The sequence below is a fragment of the Nematolebias whitei genome, chromosome 21 (assembly GCF_014905685.2).
Source record: "Nematolebias whitei isolate Nwh7 chromosome 21, NemWhi1, whole genome shotgun sequence".
Taxonomy (NCBI): Eukaryota; Metazoa; Chordata; class Actinopteri; order Cyprinodontiformes; family Rivulidae; genus Nematolebias; species Nematolebias whitei.
In genome coordinates this window covers 13938608-13960230 of record NC_056518.1, presented here as the reverse complement: position 1 = coordinate 13960230, position 21623 = coordinate 13938608, and the positions used below count along the sequence as shown (strand labels likewise).

Genomic DNA, 21623 nt, shown 5'->3' with positions numbered 1-21623 from the left:
ATACACGTCACACCGCCGTATAAGTCGCATCAGTCCAAAAATGTCTAATAAAGTGGAAAAAATATATAAATAAGTCGCATCTGACGCATCATGTTTGTCAGGTGTCACCGCTGACCAACAGGAAACATGGGCCGGTGTTGTGCCAAAAATCGATTGGCAGCCACAGGAGCGTGCACGAGAGGACTTTAACAAGAATTTAACAAGATTAACACTTAAAAACAATTATTTGTTTGCTCGACATTATAGTAAAGGTGTGTCTCAGTTGAACTTTTCCTTAATTTATTTATTTTTTCATTTATCCTTTATTTATACAGGAAGTCTCATTGAGCCACGAGAACTCATTTTCAAGAGAGACCTGTTTAGGGAGTAGATGGGAGTTAAGGGCTTTGCTCATGGGCCCAGAGTGGGGCGAATGAGGGTGGAGGCAACTGTGGGTGCTTCACCTACCCCACCCACATTTTTGATGTTGTCTGTACCGGGGCGTGAACCAGTGATCTTCCGATCACAGGCCCACCTTCTCTAACCTCTGCGCCACCACTCCCCAAATGCACTTTGACGGTCATATCAGCTGCATTTCTCCTGGGCGGCGCGGTGAAATGAAGCTGATTTGATGTTTGCTCCAGGAGGTCCAGAGCGAGACGAAGGTGGCTTGGTATGGCAAGCCAAGTGTCTCATTAATATCCACGTTTACCTATTAATGAGACACTTGGCTTTCCATAATGCTCGAGAGCCCTCTAGTGGCTGAAAATGGTAGTGTTCAATATTTTTCATGTCATCGTGAATGAAATCGTCAGATTTCAGGCAAAAATTGAATTATAAATATGGGGAAAGAAACGTATCTTAGTTGCTTCGGTGTATAAGTTGCAGAACTTGCAAATTTATGCACAAAGGTGTGACATATACAGCGAAAAATACGGTAGTTGATGGTGTCTCTCCTGGGTTGCTACACTCCCAAAACTGTAGCTTAAAAACAAACAAAAATAATAGATACAAACAAATAAAATAAAGGCTGAGGGGAATGAAATGTGACTTTTATAGTTATCTATGTTTTGGGTGTGTTTTTTGTGTATACTGCACAGTTTGGTTTTAACCAACCTGTTGCCTGGTTCTTGTCCTTGACAGCAGAATGTTCAGCCAGTTTCAGAAGTTTCCTGAATCCAAATGCTTAAAAGCTTCTCAGAATGTCGTCAATTTGAGGAGAAGCCTGTTAATGATCTACTGTGCTTCACCAGCGTACCTCCATAAACCAGTAGCACTTCCAGCTTTGTAATCACATTGTTTGTTCAGTTACCTTCAACTCCACCACTGTCTCCCCGAGTCTGACTGTGGGGTGCTGGGTCTGATTTTGACAGCACCATATTACACACAGCGATCCTAAAACACTCCTGGTTAGTAAGAAGGTCTGCAGACAGAGAACCTGGAGCACCTGGAGCAGAAGACTAGTTAGAGAGGAGCTGGAACATTCATTTCTGTGCTTTGCATCTATTTGCCACTCTTCTACCGGACAGCTAATGAGACGTTTTGAACATGCGAAGAGTCACTTGAAGTCCTGTGCTGTTGTTTCCAGGTATGCACTAATGAACGCTTATCATCCAGACAGTTTGAGAACGGTGAAGAAGTTGCTGCATGATGTGCAGGAGTGCATTAAGTCATAACAGAGTGCTCGAACCATACCTACAATCATGTGGTTGCAGACGTCGCAGAACGTAGGCTTCTTGAAGATGTGCTCCATGAAGCAGTGTCCCGCCGAGTCTACCTGCAGTGGGTTGCGTGGCTGGGCACGCGACGTGGGAGGGGGTGCACAAGGAATGGCTGGAGGCACTGGAGGGATGGGGAGACTGGTGGTGTGCGGCGGGGCCATCCCGATGTTGCAGAGATGGCCCGTGCTGCTGCTCACATCGGAGAGGAGCTCCGTCTTGTTCTCGCTGCTGTTTCGGAAGAAGTTGTCGGCGCTCTTGCTGCGGATGCTCTTGGTCTTGAAGGACAAGGAGCGTTTGAGTCTCTGCAGCTGCAAACAGGAGGAGAAGAGACAAATGGATATATTAGGCCAGGTCAAATTTGAAGTGGATCAATTTGTATGATAACCTCAGTAATATTAAATGAGCTCTCTAAGACTTTCCAGTGTCTCAGGGTCCAATGGACAATAATAGGACTGCTAGTGGGGCCATCTTATTACTGCTCAGCTGGAAAATTCAGCATTTCCTACCTGGAAAGTAAAACGATTTCCTGCATTTCATTTAAACGACTTCATGCCCAGAGTACAGGCATTTTTACTACTGACAATGCCGCACCTTTTAAACTCCTCATTTAATCTCTCTGCATGTGCATTCATTCCTGTGTGAGCCACCAGGGTTCAAAAGCATCAAAAAGAAGCAACGGCAGTGATTTTATGAATCTGGTACATGGTTAGCAACTGACTGAAGACTCGGACTACTAACGTCCTTACAAATAGACTTCTCTTTTTAGTCCTAAATGCGTTAATAGCCTGTAAATGTACTTTCACTTGTTTGTGTTTGCAAAAAGTAAAAAAACACTGTAATCCTAGCCACAAACTGCAGCTCTGTGGCATTAAATAAAGCATTGTTCTGATGTGGTTTGCGCTTGTCATTTTTCTGAACATGCCTGAGCAAATTGCTTGGAGTCACTGCAGCTGTTGCATAGTGAATCAATCCTGCAGGTCACTCTGGAAACAATCAATTTAGAGCCTTTCTCTGCCATTACCACCCACTCACATGGGCATGCACGCACACACACACACTTTTGCAGACAAACACACAACACAAATACCTCCTCTTGCAACTGATTGGTGCATGGATTTTATACATGGTGCTGAGGCAAAAATGAGCTGGACTCTAAATATAAACCTCATTTTCAGATAAGCTGGAATGTTTTCAATGCCAAACTTTAATTCATCATTTGTTTCACTCTTCTTCTAAAGTAAAAATACATTTTTGTGTGAATTTACAGGCTAACTAGTATTTGGAAAATTGAAGCAAATCTAGATTTTGATGCCAGCAGCACATGCAAAGAAGAGTTAGTCTATCAAATAATTTCATAGAATAAACACGGAAGATACAATCAGCAGTAATTGGTGATAGGTGAGGACCACAGGGTTGGATCATCAAAGGTTTAGTCCTTCCAAAATGAGATGGGTGATGGTTCATAAACTTGAGCCGCATTTTGTCAGAACACATTAAATAAAGAAAACTGTTTCTCAGAACCAAATAAACCAGCCACAAGCCAGTGTGTCTCTTGTGCAGGTCCCAAACCCGGGTGAGGGTTGTGTCAGGAAGGGCATCCGACGTAAAACACTTCTGCCAAAACTATAATGTGAGTTCATCAAAGCAAAGTTTATAAGACAGTGGTGAGACCAGCTGTGTTGTTTGGTCTGGAGACAGAGACATGGACAAAAAGACAGGAGACAGAACTGGAAGTGGCAGAAATTAAGATGTTCAGGTTCTCCTTAGGAGAGACAAGGATGAATAAGATTAGGAATGAGATCATCAGAGGTACAGCACAGGTTGAACAACTGGGAGATAAAGTTAGAGAGACCAGACGGAGATGGTTTGGACATGTCCAGAGGAGGGACAGTGGTTTGGACATGTCCAGAGGATGGACAGTGGGTATATTGGTAGAAGGATGCTAGAAATGCAGCTGCCAGGAAAAAAGACAAAAGAGATAAATGGATGCAGTTAGAGAGGACATGGTGGTAGTTGGAGTGTGGACAGAGGACGCAGAGGACAGGGATGGAGGAGGATGACTCACTGTGGAGACCCCTGAAAAGGGAAAAGCCAAAAGAAGAAGATTTCTCAGAAAAAATTAGAAATAACTTCAGTGTTTTAACGTACTGCATATCTCCTCCCCAGAGTAACTACCATAATGTCAAACTAAGATCAGTTCGAAGATCTTAGGATGAAAGACCACAGGTCACCTCGCCCAGGACAGGGACACCAGAGCACCCTCCTGGAGCCAGGCCTGAGGTGAGGTTTGACTCTCCAGCAAGTGCTTGGTGTTCAATCTATGGCTCCTGGGGTTCAAAACAACAGGAAGACACCTCCATGTGGACCCTCCAACTGCAAGGAGATCCATCAAGGCTGAGTGTACTGTAAGATAGAATGGACTCAGTGGAGCTGCTCCTCCACATCAAAAACAGTCAGCTGAGGCGGACCAGACTCCTGATAAAGATGCTGTCTGGGCTTCTCCTAAACTGGTTCCATTCAACATGCAGTACTGTCATGCATTCAGTCACCAGGAACCCACATGCCAACAAACTTTGTTTTCATTTAAGAACTCCAAGTTAAACGGACACATGCTCATCTTACATAAACTGAAAGACGATATGTTGTGAGACGACGTGTTTTATTCTGATTCATGGTGCTCATATACTGCACAGACAAGAAAAAACATTCAGGCCGTAATTAGTAAAAGGTGCAAAAGCCGGCATCTGATGCATCAGTGCCTTAAGTGTGGCTGATTTGCATCTATGTGAAGGTTTTACTGATGCAGGAGTGAATACTGGAGTTTTAGAGACACATATTAACCAGCGTCCTTTCCTGGACTCATTCTGGTTGTTTCTTTAAAACCAGACCTCAGTCTGCAGCAGTTTTAAGGAGAACAACCTGCGTCCTGAACCGGCCTGTCTGCAGTCCAGATCTGTCTCCTGCTGAAAATAAAATCAGCATCATGAAGAGAATCAAATAGACGGTTGAACAGCTGAGTTTTACATGGAAGTGCATTTATCTTGATAAACTGATTACTACAAACATGGACAAGGGGGACAAGTTGGTAAGTATGTTGCCTCTCAGCAAAAAGGTTGCCAGATTGAATCCCGGCCATGGGCCTTTCTGGGTGGAGTCTGCATGTTCTCTCTGTGCATGAGTGGGTTTTGTCCAGGTACTCCGGTTTCCTCCCACAGACCAAAAACATGCATGATAGACTGACTGGTGACTCTGAGTGAATGGTTGATTGTCTCGTTTGTCTCAATGTGTCCCTGTGATGGACTGGAGACCTGTCCAGGTGTCCCCCGCCTCTCACACAGTGATGGCTGGACATGAGCACCTGTGACCACATGATCCGTAAAGGAAGAAGAAGATAAAGATGATGGATGGAAGTTACAAAAATAAAAGGAAAGGTAATACTTAAGATACATTTCTTCCTTTTTTTAAGTTTCTTCACTTGTTTAAAATCAAATCAAACGTTAGATTTGTCTTTTAAGTACAACAGAGTTTAATAGTGGAAAAAAAAAAAAGTTCTTTACTTTTGTGTCTGTCAAAGAAATCCTAATTTCCCCGACCTTTCTGGTTGTGGGGTTCCCAAAGTATTTCTGTCATTTTCACAAGTGCTATCCTTAATTCAATAAACTGTAAAAGATTATACTTTTTTATTTCCTGTGTTATTGTAATAAATAAATAAATAAATAAAACAGTGAGGGATGTGTCCATGCAGCTCATGCTGTTTCATGACAACAAATATATAGGACCTATTTATAAAGCGAGGTGGGTTAATGGGGGGGTCGGGTGGTGAGCAGCTAAAGAAACAGCAGCAGCTACTTGGAGACCAAATCCAGTCATTTAAACAAACAAACTGCTCATGCAGAACAAGAGGTGCTCTCTAAACAAATGAACAACGATGGATTTAATTTGGCCTCTCGGAGTGATCCGTCCTTTAAAAGCAGTAAGAGCTGTGATGTTCATAAGGTGAAGCAGCTTTTTATAAACATGTACATGCAGGTAGGCTTTTATGGTAATGGGCTTATATCAGTGGTTTGCTACAGCTTACGTAAAAGTGGAGGCTCACCTTGCGTTTGTGATGCTCAGGTCTCACAGTACTCTTAAAAGGAGGAATAAAAACACAGACAGCTTTACTGTGACAGCTGTAAACTGCGAGCGAGGAACTCACGTCTACAAAAACAAAACCTCCTACCACTTTTTCATTCCTACGTTTTATCACGTGGCGCCTTTTAATTCACGCTTTGAAATGACTTACAAAACCAACCAGGAGTCAAAGCAGCCAGGGTCAGTGGAGAAATCTGAGAAAACTGACCTATAAGTGATTAAAGTCTCAGCTCCTGCCTTTCACAGGGGTCCTGGGAGCTTTGTGGACAGGAGAGAAGACGAGCCTGCAGCACCACACTGATGACAACAGTCCAATAATGTCCTGCTAATTGTAGCAGGCTGCCAACAAGTGACCCACATAGACAACGCCTGCAGCTGTGAACCTCTGCTCCATCAGCCACAAGCAGAAACTAGTTTTAAAAAATCATTTGATTAGGAGCATTTGCCATAAATGTTTTAATTATGATGCTAAACTTGTTGATCCACATGAAGCCAATGTATAAGACTGAGACAACTTGTCTGTGTAAAAGGTGACTATATTTATCTGTATTAACAAGTATAGGTTTGTACTTTTCAATATGCTTTTATTTCACCTGAAGGAGCTTCCTGTCCCATCCGTTTACATCCTTCATGGAATAAATCAGGCTCAAACTGTTGATGCTCTCTTTCCAAACTCCATTAGTTTAAGAGTCTGCTGTGAGAGTTTAACACCAGACAGAAGTTTCTTTACCCTCCTCCGCTTCTATAAGCTTCAGGGTGCTACAGTAAAATCTGTAAGGTGGATAAGAAACAGTAATTTTAGGGGCAGACCTTGGTTTCTTGGCTGCTGCTCGTCGTGGGGGATTTGGGTGTCTCATCCTGGTCCCGTTCGTCCTCTTTGTCTCCACTGTCCTCCTGAACTGCGTTAGCTGGCGGGATCATCCCCTCTTTTCTGTGATCTCTTTAAAAAAAAAAAAAAAAAAAACCCACACACTGTTGCTCTTTCCACTCCTCTCCGACAGTAACCCGGAGATCCAGAACAGGATCCGGGAAAAAAAAGGGGGGGGGGGGGGTATAAAAAGAAGTTCAGATGTTTTAGGAGGGTCTGTGATGGAGTGGATCCTAAATCAGAAACTGAGCAGGAATCCAGTTCGGCTTGGAGCTGTCCCGTCTGTCTGAGGGGAGGTTTTCAGCCTTGTCGTTGCGTCATGCGTAAACCTTCCAAGACGTCTCCAAAATGCACGCTGCGCGCGCCTCGCACTCTGCCTACTGCTTCCTCAGCCGGCTGAAAGGGAGGAAACGGGACTGGAAGGAGGAGAACTACGACATATTCACTCCGTCTTGTCAAAATTTAGAAGCAACAGACAAAGATGACGCCCACATGAGCCGGCTGCTCGTCTGGTGACAGTGATGATGCGCTTCTTGTTTCTAGAATAACTCAGTCATTAAAAAAAATGTTTGGTCGGTCTGTTTACATCAGGCAGATTTTACACAGAATCATCTCTCCAAATATCAACACGTGATGTGCTCAACATGTGATGTATATGTTTCCTCCAGTCATAATGGAGAAATTATTTAAAATAACAAAAATGATATTAGGCTTAAGAGTAGTTAAATATTGATTAGAGACAGGTGTTCTTTGACCAAACCACAATATGAGTTTGTAGTTAGAATATTCTCATATTGGTATATGTCCTTAAATAAAAAGTTTGATGAATTTATGACTGACTGCCTTGTTTACCCATGGAAACAGCCAAAGTGACTGAAAATATGTCAACGGTGGTGAAGTTCATGGAAAGACATTTAGGATGAAGAAGTCCAACAAATTATGATATCTGTAGGTGTTTGCACTCAGATTGTTGTATGCAGATAAAGCTGCTTTGTATATATTGAATGCACACCAGCATTTCAGAATTGCATGACACATATGGAAAACTGCTGGAGTAAATTCTCTAAAAAATATTGTTTTTATAGCTGTTTCAATGTCTAATTTCATGTTTTTCATTGAACACCTTTAACCTAAAACATCTGGACACATCAGTGGATTTTAAACTTGGCTCAGATTGCACCTGCTTCGAATGTTATCAGCCATTAAATGGCCGTTATTAGTTGTTATCATCTCCATATGTAGCAATCAGACTGCCCCTCCTGTACCTCCTAGTGGGTTGAAAGGTACGTTCTTAGCGATGATAATAGGCTCTGTTTTTAGCTTTGTTACTGCTCATAATAGCTTCATGCAGTTAGGTTTAGAGTCTTGGTTAGGTTTAGAGTCTTGGTTAGGTTTAGAGTCTTGGTTAGGTTTAGAGTCTTGGTTAGGTTTAGAGTCTTGGTTAGGTTTTAGAGTCTTGGTTAGGTTTAGGGTCTTGGTTAGGTTTAGAGTCTTGGTTAGGTTTAGGGTCTTGGTTAGGTTTAGAGTCTTGGTTAGGTTTAGGGTCTTGGTTAGGTTTAGAGTCTTGGTTAGGTTTAGGGTCTTGGTTAGGTTTAGAGTCTTGGTTAGGTTTAGGGTCTTGGTTAGGTTTAAAGTATTGGTTAGGTTTAGAGTATTGGTTAGGTTTAGGGTCTTGGTTAGGTTTAGAGTCTTGGTTAGGTTTAGAGTATTGGTTAGGTTTAGAGTCTTGGTTAGGTTTAGAGTATTGGTTAGGTTTAGAGTCTTGGTTAGGTTTAGAGTCTTGGTTAGGTTTAGAGTATTGGTTAGGTTTAGGGGCTTGGTTAGGTTTAGGGTCTTGGTTAGGTTTAGGACTACATAAGCAGAAAAAAAACATTTCCTGGTTTACCCCCATGTGACGCTGCCTATTATCAGCAATAATAACGATTATAAAGTACCTTTAAACCTACTAGGAGGTAGGTGGGACTGTTTCACCGCTCCATATGGGGATGATAACAACTAATAACAGCCATTTAATGGACTGATAACATCCGAAGAAGTAGATGTCAGTCTTCTTACAGTATCAGCTAATGAAAACTGGAAAAGTTTAAAACCATTGAAAAGACTGATCAGTACATACATTTGACTTAATAAGGATTTAGCAACAAACAGTTGAAACAGATGTGTTTCCTATCTAAATCAATACCAACATGATGTCCTAATAAATTTTAATTATTAGTTTTTCAGCAGCTGCATTAACTCCCTCTGACTGTAAATCACACCACTTTACACCAGAGTAGCTTCATTTAGGTTCAATGTGCAAGTAAATTAAAACAAAAACATAAATAAATCACACTTTTATAGATGTTTATGTGTCCAACTTTAATACATCACCATCCAACTTGTTGACACTGACAAGAACAAAGTGATTTTTAGATTGAATACCAGCTGAGCACACTAAACTTTACATTTGTTGATGATCATTTGATATTGAGAATAATCACCTGTAAATATATGTTTGCTCAACAATAAGCCATCCTATGGTAAATAACAGTTTAATTTAAATGATCACAAAGCCACGATGACATGATGTGGTGGTCGTTGTAGTGATACATGACGCTGCCTCCCTCCATTTGTGATGTCCTTGAAGTTATATTACTGGACGAAGGAGGCAGGCGCCAGACTGCAGCCTCCTCTCTCTGTCAGGAATGCAAACAGCGACACAGTCCCAAAACATGAGTCCACACTTCTCTCACGGTAATCAGGTTTAGTTTTTCTAGACGTGGTTTGTAACGCCGCACATTGTGAGCATACTGTTTGGAGAATCCACGTGCATTTGTGAAGAAAACATAAAAAAAATACTGAAGACATTGATGAAAATTTAAAAACTATGGCACATTTAGCATTATATGTTCAGTGAGAAATATTATCTTAAAGTGCATAACGGCATTTTGAGGCCCATATGTGTATTTATAAAAATGTTTGCTCTATCTGGTGATTTTAGCCTCTTAGGGGTGCTCAAGCACCCCTCAGTTTTAACTCAGTACCCCTGAAAAATAAAAGAAACCATCATTAGGACTTTGTAAGGAAGCTTAGTTCTCAAAACTTATTCACCAAAATATTGAATAAATATGAAATAAATGATGACAGTCTTAAACGGGCCAGTAAAATCTATGAATTTTTTTCTTTGGCGCCATTGGATCCTCTACACCACCTGTCAATCAATCCAGCAGGCTCATCAGCAACTGACCAATCCATGATCTCAATTTGTCCTGAAGTGAACGCCCCCTTACCTGCAGAAGCTCCACCCCATTTTCCACCAACAACACTGAAGTCAGGGTTCTGCATTCCGAACACTTTGCAGTCAGAGAGATTTCATGAAAAGTCATCAAAAAATTGTTAAACATTGTCAGTGAAGAACATGTAATTCAGACAGCGTCACCCTGAGGGTTTAGAGGGTGGAATACAGTTCTATTTCCAAAACTAAACAGAGTCTGGAAAAACGTAGACGACCTCGTGACAAGCTGAATGCAACAGGAAGTAACATGTTCATCTCTACGAAGGTAACTGTAGGTAAATCCTCCATTTTCTAATTACCAGTACATTGTATGCTTGATAGTTAAATTAAAAGTTAATGCTTAAAGCTAGTTGTGTTTTGTTTTGTGTGTTTTAAATGTAGATACATGTCTATATTGTAACTTCTGGTTGCTTAAATGTACTCTTTGTTTGTTATGATCAGTTCAAACTAAGCTGATTGTGTACAAAGTGTTTATTAGGTTGTGTAATGTAAAGCAGAGCGCTACATCTGTAGCATCTTAGCTAGCACATCTGTATTGTGCGATGCTAGCTTAGCGCTACTTCTTGTTGTGCAATGCTCTAAAATAGTTATTAAATCAAGTGTTTACTTATGTAGGTAAACATTGATGCTTAACAACCTATTAGAATGCAGGAAATGGCATGTACTTTATTAAAAATTTTATGGGGGAGGACCCCCAGACACTCCCACCAGTGTATCCGCCCCACTTTACAAACACTTCTGATGCCAGTGGCCACTGCACTGTTCAAGCCAAGAGCCATTGTCACACACTGGGGGCTAAGCACCCCGAAAGGGCATTTTCTAGAATCGCCCCTGGCTGTATCCAAAGATTTTTGGGAGCTAATTTTATTTTTTCTTAACGAAATCGGTGATTGATTAGAAAGGAAATCCACAGATTTAGTCAACCAGAGTGTGAGTCAGACCCCCATTTGTACACATTTTCAGTGTGTGACCATTGTTAATCATCTCACCAGAGACTTAATGCATGACCATTTGCTCTGGGAAGTAAGAGGAAGGAGAGACTTGATCGTGAAAGCGACGAAAGAACATGTTAATTTCCTCCTTGCTGCCGAGCATCACAGTGGAGAGGGGCGTGAGAGGAGGATGAGAGAGGAAGATGGAGCGATGAGGTGGACAGGGACAGAGGACTGGAGTGATGGGGGTTCATTAGTTCAAATGAAAGGTTTCATTAAGGCGAAGTGAAGAGCCATGTCATACAGTTTCATGTCTCTGAGTGTTCCCTCCATCACTAAATTATTCCATTCATATCAGACCCACATAAATGATTCTAGCACAACAAGAACTGCTTTACTTTAGAATTACGAGACGTTAACATCTTCACCAGAGGACACGTCTGTGTTCAAATATTTGAGCAGATAATAAGCAGATGTGTTCAGTCAGGTAAACATTTTTATGGGATGTTTCTTCTAAGCTGGTACTTCCCTTATAATCTTTAATTTTCTTTTTCTTTCTCAGGTCTTTATTGTTTCTTATTTTCTGGCTTCTTGGTTCAGACTCAAGTAATTTACCAAAAGTAAACACTCATTTTAAATCTTTGTTATTTTAGACTATTGCTTTACAAATGGTTAAGTAATGCATATTCATTGTTTTTTATTGAAAAATTGTCTCTGCTCTAATATTTAATGTGAACTGTACACATGTGGCACTTTCTGTGATGGGAGCATGTATTGTTGGGAAGAGTTTTTAATGGCCGAGCGTGCTGTAAAAGTGTCTCGCTGCTGTTTAACCAGCTGAGTGTAAACGCCTGTGACTGTTTTAGTGCCTTGCTGAATGTTTAATAGCTTCACACAGGAATGTGCTGGTCAGAAAAAAAATGTCACTGCAGATAAAGATCTGCAGATGTCTAAAGCGTTTCTCTAAATCATTGTTTCCGTGATACTTTTTTCAGTGCGTCTGTGCCAAGGTTCAGCATTTGCTCATATTTATACCAACAGGACCAAGACCCTATTAATGGTTAATGTCACCGTTGTTTATGGTTGCTACCTTGCCTTGGAGAACTGCCAATGATCCCGAGAGCATTGTCGTCTGGAGCTTTGGTTCCTGGTAGGGTTACCCATAAAGGTAAAATTGAAGGGGATATTAGAGGTGAAGGGAAACCTAAAAACCTAAACGGCAGATGTAAGATGACTGTCCTTATTACCGCACTGAAGGCAGATGAAGGCTGCAGCAGAAAGTGACCTCCAGTCGTTATGGTTTCCTTTGGAGTTTAGGCCTCTTTCTGCCAAGGACTGTGTTTTAGCTGCAGGCATCAGTAAAAGAGGTCTTCCCGGTGTCCTCCTGAAAAGAACCTTATCCACAATACACCTCGGCTATAAAAGTCCTATTTTCATCAGGAAGTGGCGTCAGAGACAGTGAAGTCTGGGCGTTCCTTGACATGACCTGGCACAGAGGTGGTGGATCAGATTCAGGTGTTAGCTCCTGGACTGAGGCAGAAAGAGCTTTTTGGTAGCTGCACCCATGACTAAGAAGTTCAAGTTCAAGTTCAGGTTGTGTTTATTTGTCATATACAAGGTTACCACAGGGTTAACAGTACAATGAAATGCTTAGGATGAGAAGAACCCATTTGACTTGCTAAAAAAAAAAAAATCAAAGAACAAACAAGCAAGAAATACTAAAAGCATGCAATAAGGGCACAAATATAAATTAGCAAAAGGTGAAAAAAATATTATAATATTTGCAAAGTCCTAAAGAGAGATAGTAAACAACAACATGATAGAATATAACGGTGCAACAGGATGAATTGAATGAATAAGTATTTTAAGGTAATAACATAAGCTAACATTTTGTATGCACATTATACATATATACAGTATGTATATATATATATATATATTACACAGGTTGTGTGACAGGTGATTGCACAGGTAGTAAGATTGAATTATGATGGTAAGGTAGATACGTAGTTACTGTATCATACATGATACAGCCTAGTATCAGCCTAAAGTCCTGCTTAGGACCCACACTGCTCCCGCAGTAGGGGAGGGGGTTAGGAAGGTACCCTAAACCTAGCTTACTTCAAGAACTCCTGACTGGACTACCACATGCAGAAGCATCACCACCCCGTGGCTGGAAACACCATATGTGTCAAAGTCAAGGCCCAGGGGCCAAATGTGGCCCTCGTTGACATCTTATCTGGCCCCCATATGTGAAACGTAAAATTATTTTATCTCTTGAATTTTTTTCAGTAATCTTTGATTATGATGTTGAAAGCCCAACAGAGAACATCAAATGAGACCAATCAAACTCTTGTTGAGGAACCTGTGACCAAGAAAACATGTTGGGTGTCTGATTTGAGATGTAGATTCTGAAATTGGCCCTTAGTTTGAAAAAGGTTTTAATGTTGGCCCCCTTTTGTAATTTAATTTGACACCCCTGCGTCTAGACTTTGGAACGTTCCTCAGAGGACAAACAAGAAAACAGAAAGGAGAGTGCATCCACAGAACAGGCCCAGTTCAAGCCATCCACCACCGACACCTCCACACACCCACACTGTAATGGGTGCAGGACTGGCCTCTATGCCCATCTGAGAACCCATATAGACCAATATGGAGAAAATTAATTTTGTTGAATGACCACCATGAAAGAATCTTGTGAAATATTTTAAATGAGTACAAATGTAAAATAGACTTAGACACCACAGCTTAGAGTCCAGTTGGAACATTGGTGTGTTTGCCTGTTTAAATAGCAACGCTAACATGTCAGTGAATAGCAGACACGGTGAACACCTTGTTGTGTTAATAATTACTGAATTCTTCATAATAGCACTAAACAACTGACAGAAACATCGCATCAAGCCACATCTGTGACAACTAATACTTTTATTGCTGCTGCGTTGTGTGGCTGTATCATGTGTGTCACTACCTTACCGTCATAATTCAATTTATCAGTGTTCCTCACTAACTGTGCAATAAGCTGTCACACAACCTGTGTAGTTTATGTTAGTTATAGTCAAGTCAAATTTATTTATATAGCACATTTAAAACAGTAATTGTTATCAAAGTGCTTATATATATCATGTACATTTAAGCTATTATAATATTACTACCTGTAAAATACTTATTCATAGAAATTCATTCTACTTGTAGCATTATATTCTACCATGTTGTTGTTTTCTATATTTCTTTTGGACCTTGTAAATATATTTCTTTATCACTTTTTGCTACTTTATTTTGTACCCTTATTGCATGCTTTAGTATTTCTTGTTTTTTTGTTTTTGTTTTTAGCGAGTCAAATTGATTCTTCTCATCCCGAACGTTGCACTGTTGCCCTTGTGTTAACCTGCATATGACAAATAAACAACAGAACCTGATGCTGGCAATTGCTAATCAACAATAAAACACTAAATATACAGCTGCAGAAGTTGAAAACCCTACATCAGGAGGATTGTCCTTTAAGCTCTCTGAATGTCTGCACATTATTTCCTGGCAGTCTTCCATTCATTTTGTACGCCTGTTGCATCTTATTCATTTTTACTGGTAGTAAATTCCTCCTGCCTCCTTTTCATGACAAATTTGATTTCACCATGGCAACACGTCTTACCAGATGAATCTCAACGTTTGTAAAATTTACTGAGCTCGACCACTTTTGTGTCTTTGGCTCAGCATTGGCCGCCATATCGAATGATGTTGTTAATCTGTTGCAAATGTACTTCCAGTGATTACTTTCTGAAAGTTTCATTCAAATACATCTTGAGGTTCATGAGATATTCTGCAAATGATACAGATAAACACTTGCACACACACTCACAGGCAAAACACAATCGTTTCTACTTTGCCTTTGACGGTGGGCAATAAAAATCCATCAAGCCATCTTACACTGTTTGGATGTTTAATCTCAATTTGGCAGCACACCAGAGCAGCAAAGATTTTAACTCTATACATACTGTTCATCCCATCAGCTGCGCTGTTTATCTTTATTTAACTAAACTAGTGAGTGCCAAAGTTTGTGCTTCAGACCCACTGTGGGTTTGTTACAAGCCGAATGGAGGTGAGGAGGGTCATCCAGTCATATCTAGGATATAACAATCCTACTTTAGTACAAGTGCACATAACTGATGTTTTTATTCATTTGGAAGACGACCATGACATGTGCACCAAGCCTCTGTCTCATGCACATGCTGCTCATGAAAGCTTCAGGTGCCAAGAAAACCTGAGCGCTGAATTATTCAAACCCTGTCATCCCATTCAAGGCCCAAATAAACAGACAGTTTGCACACCAGGCGTCCATGTTTTTATCATTCAGACTTTTACAATTCAATTCAATTCAGTTTATTTATATAGCAATACAAATCACAGCAAAGTTGTCTCAGGGCACTTTACAGGAACATTCACAAACATAAAAGCCAATTAGTAAAGTTCTTTAAGGAAGCAGCAGACAAGTTGAATCTTGGCTTCGTTGCAGTCTCCCATCCTGAGCAAGCACAGTGGCAACAGTGGAAAGGAAAACTCCCTTTTAACAGGAAGAAACCTCCAGCAGAACCAGGCTCAGGACAAACGACCATCTGCTTTGACCGGCTGGTTGGTTTTACCAACAAACAGTCAAAAATCAATGTGATGAAAATTAGCAATGAGAGGAATTTTCTTAAACAGCTGTGCAGGATTTCAGGTCGAACAATAAACAATGTGAATGGTAATAATTAGATTTTTTTGAGTGAGCATGACAAGACCACATTTCTTTTTTCTTCATGAGGTCTTTATTAAACGTTGAAACCTTTACTGTGTGTCATCTGAACGTGAACATCAGTTATTCTCTGTGTCCTCAGCTCAAAGCAAAGCTGAAAATGTGAGCAATTATCACGAACACAGCCTGACATTACACAACCTACACACACACAGGTTTGTTTTGCCATCTTTATGGGGACTTTGCATTGACTTCCATTCATTTTTCATTCATTTCTATCACCTAACCCTGACCTTTACCCTAAACCTAACTCCTAACCCACCAACGGCTCTTCTTCTTATGGGGCCTGGGCTTTGGGCCCCATAAGGAGCAGTTGGTCCTCACAATGTAGTATAAGTTGGAAAAAATGGGCCTTACAAAGTAACATAAACACACACACACATACACACATGCACATACATGTCCCATTGATGGGCGAATGGATTCCCCAAGAACCAAGACTAATTATCTCCCTTATTATGAGCCCCCCCAGGAACGGTCTCTGCAGGGTACAACAAAGTAATAAGAGCGGGGGAGGAGGGGGGAGGGGGGGTCAAAGATTTTTTTCTTTCCAGAAATAATGATAAGAACCAGAACATGCAATGATAGTAATGATAGTTAGTGTTAATGAAAGGTAATTTTTTGGTGTATTGATTTTTAGTCAAATCCAAAGCTCTGCATGACATCATCACTGTCCTTCACCTGTCAGCGATCAGAACATTACGACTGATGTGTCTACTTACCACAGTATTTCTCTCCGACACCCTAACTGTTCTCTTCTTACCCACTCGATCATACATCTGCTGGTGTGTTTCAGGTCATTGGTCAGTTCCAGCCAAGCTTATTATCAACCGCAGCTCTGATTAGAGAAAACTTTGGTTTGCAGAAGAGTTCATAATAAAGCTCAACGACAGCATCGTCTCCAGGTCTTGTGGCAGCAAAACAAGCCCATATCATCGGCCCACCACTACCGTGTTTAATAGCTGCTATGAGGAGTGTGCGCTGATGTGCTCTGTGTGATTTTCTACAAACGGTGCTTTGTGTCATGAACTTTAACACCCTGAGGCCTGTAAGGACGACAGCTCCTGGACTTTCTGCAGTTTAAAAATTAAAAGCTCTGAGCTCAAGGAAAACTTTCACTCCACATGTCAGAAGCTTGGCAATGATCTTAAATGCTCTTTAATCAGGATTTTTTTTTTTTTTTTTTTTTGGTAGAATGATAAATTCCTGTTTTTATTTTATTTTATTTTGAAATGACCTTACAGCATTATGATGCCCGGGACCTACCTCTCTGAAGTAATTACTTTTTTTTTCTTTCTCATTATTAATAAAGTGCTTGGACATTTTATTTCCTGAAATAAACCAGCAGCAGCCTAACAGCCAGAAACATGGAAGAAATCATCTTTGTAGTGCTTAAAGAAGGACATGGTGTTAAAAGATGTGATCGTCAAAAAGCCCTAAAGGCAAAATCCACACAATAAATAAATACTGTACGTCATGAAAACTGTCCCTTCCTGCTGGTTTTGTGTTTGTGCTGGTATATGTTGTCAGTGTTTAAGGTGATGGAGGGTTTGGTCACAGGTGTGAACTACTGTATCTCATGAATGGACCAAAGGGTGACTGACATCAGTTTGACCTCCCGAGGAGGCCACGTCAGAGTTTTACTGCCCGTGCCATTAAAATAAAGACATCTTAATTATTTTAAGAAAAGAGTACTTTAAAATAGTATTGATTTATTTTTGTATTTGCCTTTGCAGCCGTTCAGTTTTGAATCCAGGAAGGACTTCCATCCTCATGTTTACTGTTAATTATTTCCAAACTTGAATCTTTGTCAAATAATTAAAAATAAAAATATGTGCAGCTGTGTGTCCGCCGTTTTAAAAAAAAGGCAGTATTTGGTTTTGTCACATTGTTTAGATCATTCTGCCTCACTGCAGGTTTAGAGCTCATTTCACAACTATTGAATCTGAAGTCGATTGATATCTGTCAAGTCATCTTAATGAATCTTTTGGTTGATTCATTAATTAGATGTGAGTATTTCCTTGATAAAACTAAATAGTGTGGAGGCTCAGCTGGACGCCAGGCAGCCGGCCTCATGGGGATGTTTAGACTCTGTTCAAAATGTAAAAATAGAAATTATATTTGCAAGAAGGAATGCAAAGGCAGTGTCTGTGGTGTGTGAGGAAAAGTAGTTGGAAGCAGGCTTATTAAACTTTGCCTCATACGTGCTGATTCATGAATCCTCTGCACCTCGCAGGATCTCACAGCTCGGAGGTGTAAGTTCTAGCTGAACGCTAAACGTTCTGTCAGATGATGCTGATGTTGGACTGTTAATGCTTGGATTTATACTCCGTCAACACGTTTTATCACTCAGCACTCCAATCCACGCATAAAGTCAAAATCAACAGAAATGGTTCAACATATTATGACACTTCCAATAAACTCTACATGTCTGTGGAAGATTTTATTTTTTAAAATATTTTTCATCATATTTGCTTAAATTTTCTCATTTAGGGGCTCGTTTATTTTTTATTTTTTTTAATTTGTCAAACATAGTTTTGCAGAGGGCTACTTTCAACTTCATTCTATTCAGATCACTTGAGTCAACCCCAAGGGACCCAACGTGTACAAGTACACACACACACACAATAAACACAGTTGTTGCTTACTGCATACTTTGTGGCTTTCAAGAAGTAAAAACAAAACACTATAAAAGCATAAATACCACAATAAAAGATTTTTAAAAAACTTTTTTTTTTTAAATTAGGATCTTCATTTCTTCATTGACAGAGTGTCTGTAGAGCTGCACATGATGGAGCAGGGAGCTAAGGAGCTGGACAGTCCTTTGGACAGATGTCCTTTGAGTCCTGCCAGCAGAGGAGAACCACTCAAACACTGAGAAGTGCGTCTGTAACGGCATGAAGAGTCCTGCGAACTGATTTAAAGTGAAGTGGAACTGTGGGATAAAACAGCAGAAGAACTGAACCGTAGTGGAAAATATGAGTGAATGTTGAAATGATCGAGTATTTGATGGACACTGAAGATAAAGAGCCACGCTGAGTCTAACTTGTGTTTTTAGTTCAAGTAAATGTTGCCAGAACAACCTGCAAGAAGAATAAAAAGCTCCAAATAAGCATCTAGAAACAAATATAAAACTTTTTGTTTAAATAATTCTATTCCACGCTTTATCAAATGTATAACTTCTGCACAGGGAAATCTTTTATTTATACTTGGGGAACAGTTCAACCAAGAAATCTGATTTATTAAAGCTGTAATCCAGCTGTGCTGGTAATCCCCTTCACTCACAGCTAGCTCAGCTTCATTAGCTGCTGTACCAAACTCTCTGAGAGCTGGAGTTAACTCTGTTTCTGTGCTTCCTTTGATTTTGATTTTTCTGATATTTGAAATATTCCACATATGAGGGAGATTCCCCGCCGAGCCCCTCAGCTCAGTCAGCTGGAAGCAACACCGAAAAAGACGTGTTCAGAAGTAAAGTCAGTCCTTGTACAATAAATCTGATTTAATCATTTGTTTTGTACTTTTCCCTCTCTGGTTGCAGCTCTACGTTCAAGAATAAAGAAAATAGAATAACCCAAGTCTGTAAAATTATTTAATAAGGTCTTTCTAAGTCATTTGATTTAGTAGTGATCAAATACAAACCACAGGTTTTCTTATAGTGGGTCCAGTTTTGCTCATTTAATTACTGTTTTGATAAAAACTCATAAAACTAACTGAGTTTGTGTTACCTTTGGATAAACTGTTCAAAATAGGACAAAAAGAGAAACGTCTGAATAGATCATTAAAAGAAAGGTCATCCATTGACTTTTTAGGAGCAACATCACTATAATTTACTGACACGATTGCTTGTAAATCTTTGTTAAATTAACTTTAAAGCCAGTTGACCTTTGCAAGACGCTCTTGTTTTACCGCCATCTTGGAAGAATCACTCAATACTAATTAGGAGGTTTCGTTCTTCTTCTCAACACAGATCCTATTTAAACGGCCGGCTCACGTCCAATAAAGGACAAATGTTTAAATGACCCTTTAATATTAAACCAGTAATGTTATGTGTAAAATAAGCATGGTTTGAAATGAATAAAAGTTGATCCGAAGCGTTTCCTGGTTGGGTTAAGCGAAAACATTTTGAAGTGCAGTCACATTTTTAAACAGTGTGAAAATCACAAGAAGATGGAGCTTCTTTGGCAGAGGATATCAATAAAATGATTTATAGAAAACTGACACATATGGGTCACAACGCTTTTAGTGCTCACAAACAAACGTGGTTCAGTTTCGCACTGAAACGTGTCTCAGAGCTGAGAGACGTCTTGATGAAGAGAAAACGCCCACTTTGCTCCTCAAGATGCTTTCAGGAAATGTTCCCTCAGCAGCATCTCTAAACTGGGAGCCACACTTCAGCGTGCACGGCTCCGCTCATAGGTACAATTTACTCTGCATCACAAAGCAATCATCTCTAAAGGGCAAACCCACTGATGAGACCCAAACTCCCCAGATGCCCCCAAAAATAGAAACGACAGAGTGGATTCAGTTGTGGGCACTCGTGTAGAGCTGTCACCATTGTGAGTCAGAAGTGTGAGTTTTGTGTCTTGATGACGCAGCGGTGGTGGAGGTGGTGGGGGAGTGTGGGTGACACTGGGGAAGAGTGGGCGGCGTGGAGCAGCAGATGCAGCTCTTGTGTTCCCCTGGACCCTTGTCATCCACTCGGCTTCTTTCGGCCGGTTGTTGCTACGATACAACGCTGGAAGATGAAGCTTGTGACCCGGCTGAAAGGTCGTGACCTCATCAGATCATTGTGAAATCAAAGCTGCTCAGCTGTTTGCACTGCTGTCAGAGTTTAAAATACGACATGAAACAGGAATTTAATCCAGCAGACAAATTGTGACGATGCTTTAAAGGAGAAAAGGGAAAACTTCCCACACCAAACTGGTTGTTTTCTGTTCGGCTAATGAGAAGGACGGAGTGGATTTAGAAGCTGTTTGGTCATTAGAACAGTTTGTCTTCAGTATTTCTGTTGGGCTTTCCAAAGCTGAGCATCATGATGTCCAGAAGAAGCATTTTTACAAAAATAAATAAATAGATAAATAAATAAAGGCTATACCACCCTATAGAGCAGCAGGCAGAATTCAAATTATAAACCCACTTATTAAACATATCTGTGCAAATAACGTCCTTGTTATCAAGTCCCTTAAAACATGTTTAAATGTGCTGACGAGAAAAAAGTTCTGCATCTACCGGTTTAACCGAGAGACTCGTGAAAGTTCAGACCCAGACAATTTGTTTAGACATTTCCCGAATTTTGCAGGAATAAAGTGTAATTGAACAATATGTCCAAGTTTTATTCAGGGAAAAGACACAGTAAACACTTTGTTTTCAATATTTTTTTATTCATCCTTTATTTATGCAGGTTAATCCCATTGAGCCTCGGGGACTCATTCACAAGAGAGACCTGAATTTTTAACAAAGAGTGATGACAACAATAGACGATCGTAAAAGATGCGTACAAATGTAATTTGTGGTCTTTATCTATTTGTAGTCTTAAGTTTGAGTGTGTTGGAGAGATGAGTTGCATCTCTTCCTGTTCTTTAAATGTTGCATCACCATTTTAGTTTTACAGTCTCTGCAGGATGTTCTGGACTGAGCCACTAATGAGGCATTTCCTCCATCAACTCTTAGCTCCAGCCACATGCTGCGTTACACCTGAGCTCTGAGAGCGATGGCAGCTGAAGTCATCCATCTTAGCTTCCACTCGGCCACAGCTCACACCATCCTCTCTGCAGCGGCGCTTGGCACGATTGTCAGACAGATTCATCAGAAGCAAAACGCCTGACGACGCCTCCGTCGGGTGAAGTCTCTCACCACGAAAGCATTTCCTCTGATCAGACTAACAGGTGACTCTGGAGACCAGCTGGGACAGAAGATGGATATTTTAGGT

At 40.5% G+C, this 21623-nt stretch overlaps 1 protein-coding gene across 1 annotated transcript in view; it reads right to left on the bottom strand.

Annotated features, from left to right (window-relative positions):
• The window catches only part of stac (SH3 and cysteine rich domain), a 28442-nt gene extending 21611 nt beyond the window's left edge, over positions 1–6831 (bottom strand). Inside the window, exons 1-3 of the mRNA XM_037695327.1 lie at positions 6645–6831; positions 5797–5829; positions 1675–2008 (exon numbers count right to left, since the gene is read on the bottom strand). Coding sequence (XP_037551255.1) covers positions 1675–2008; positions 5797–5829; positions 6645–6755 — 478 coding nt within the window. The 5' untranslated portion in view covers positions 6756–6831. The remainder of the gene's footprint in view (positions 1–1674; positions 2009–5796; positions 5830–6644) is intronic.
• Between the last annotated feature and the right edge of the window lie 14792 nt (positions 6832–21623).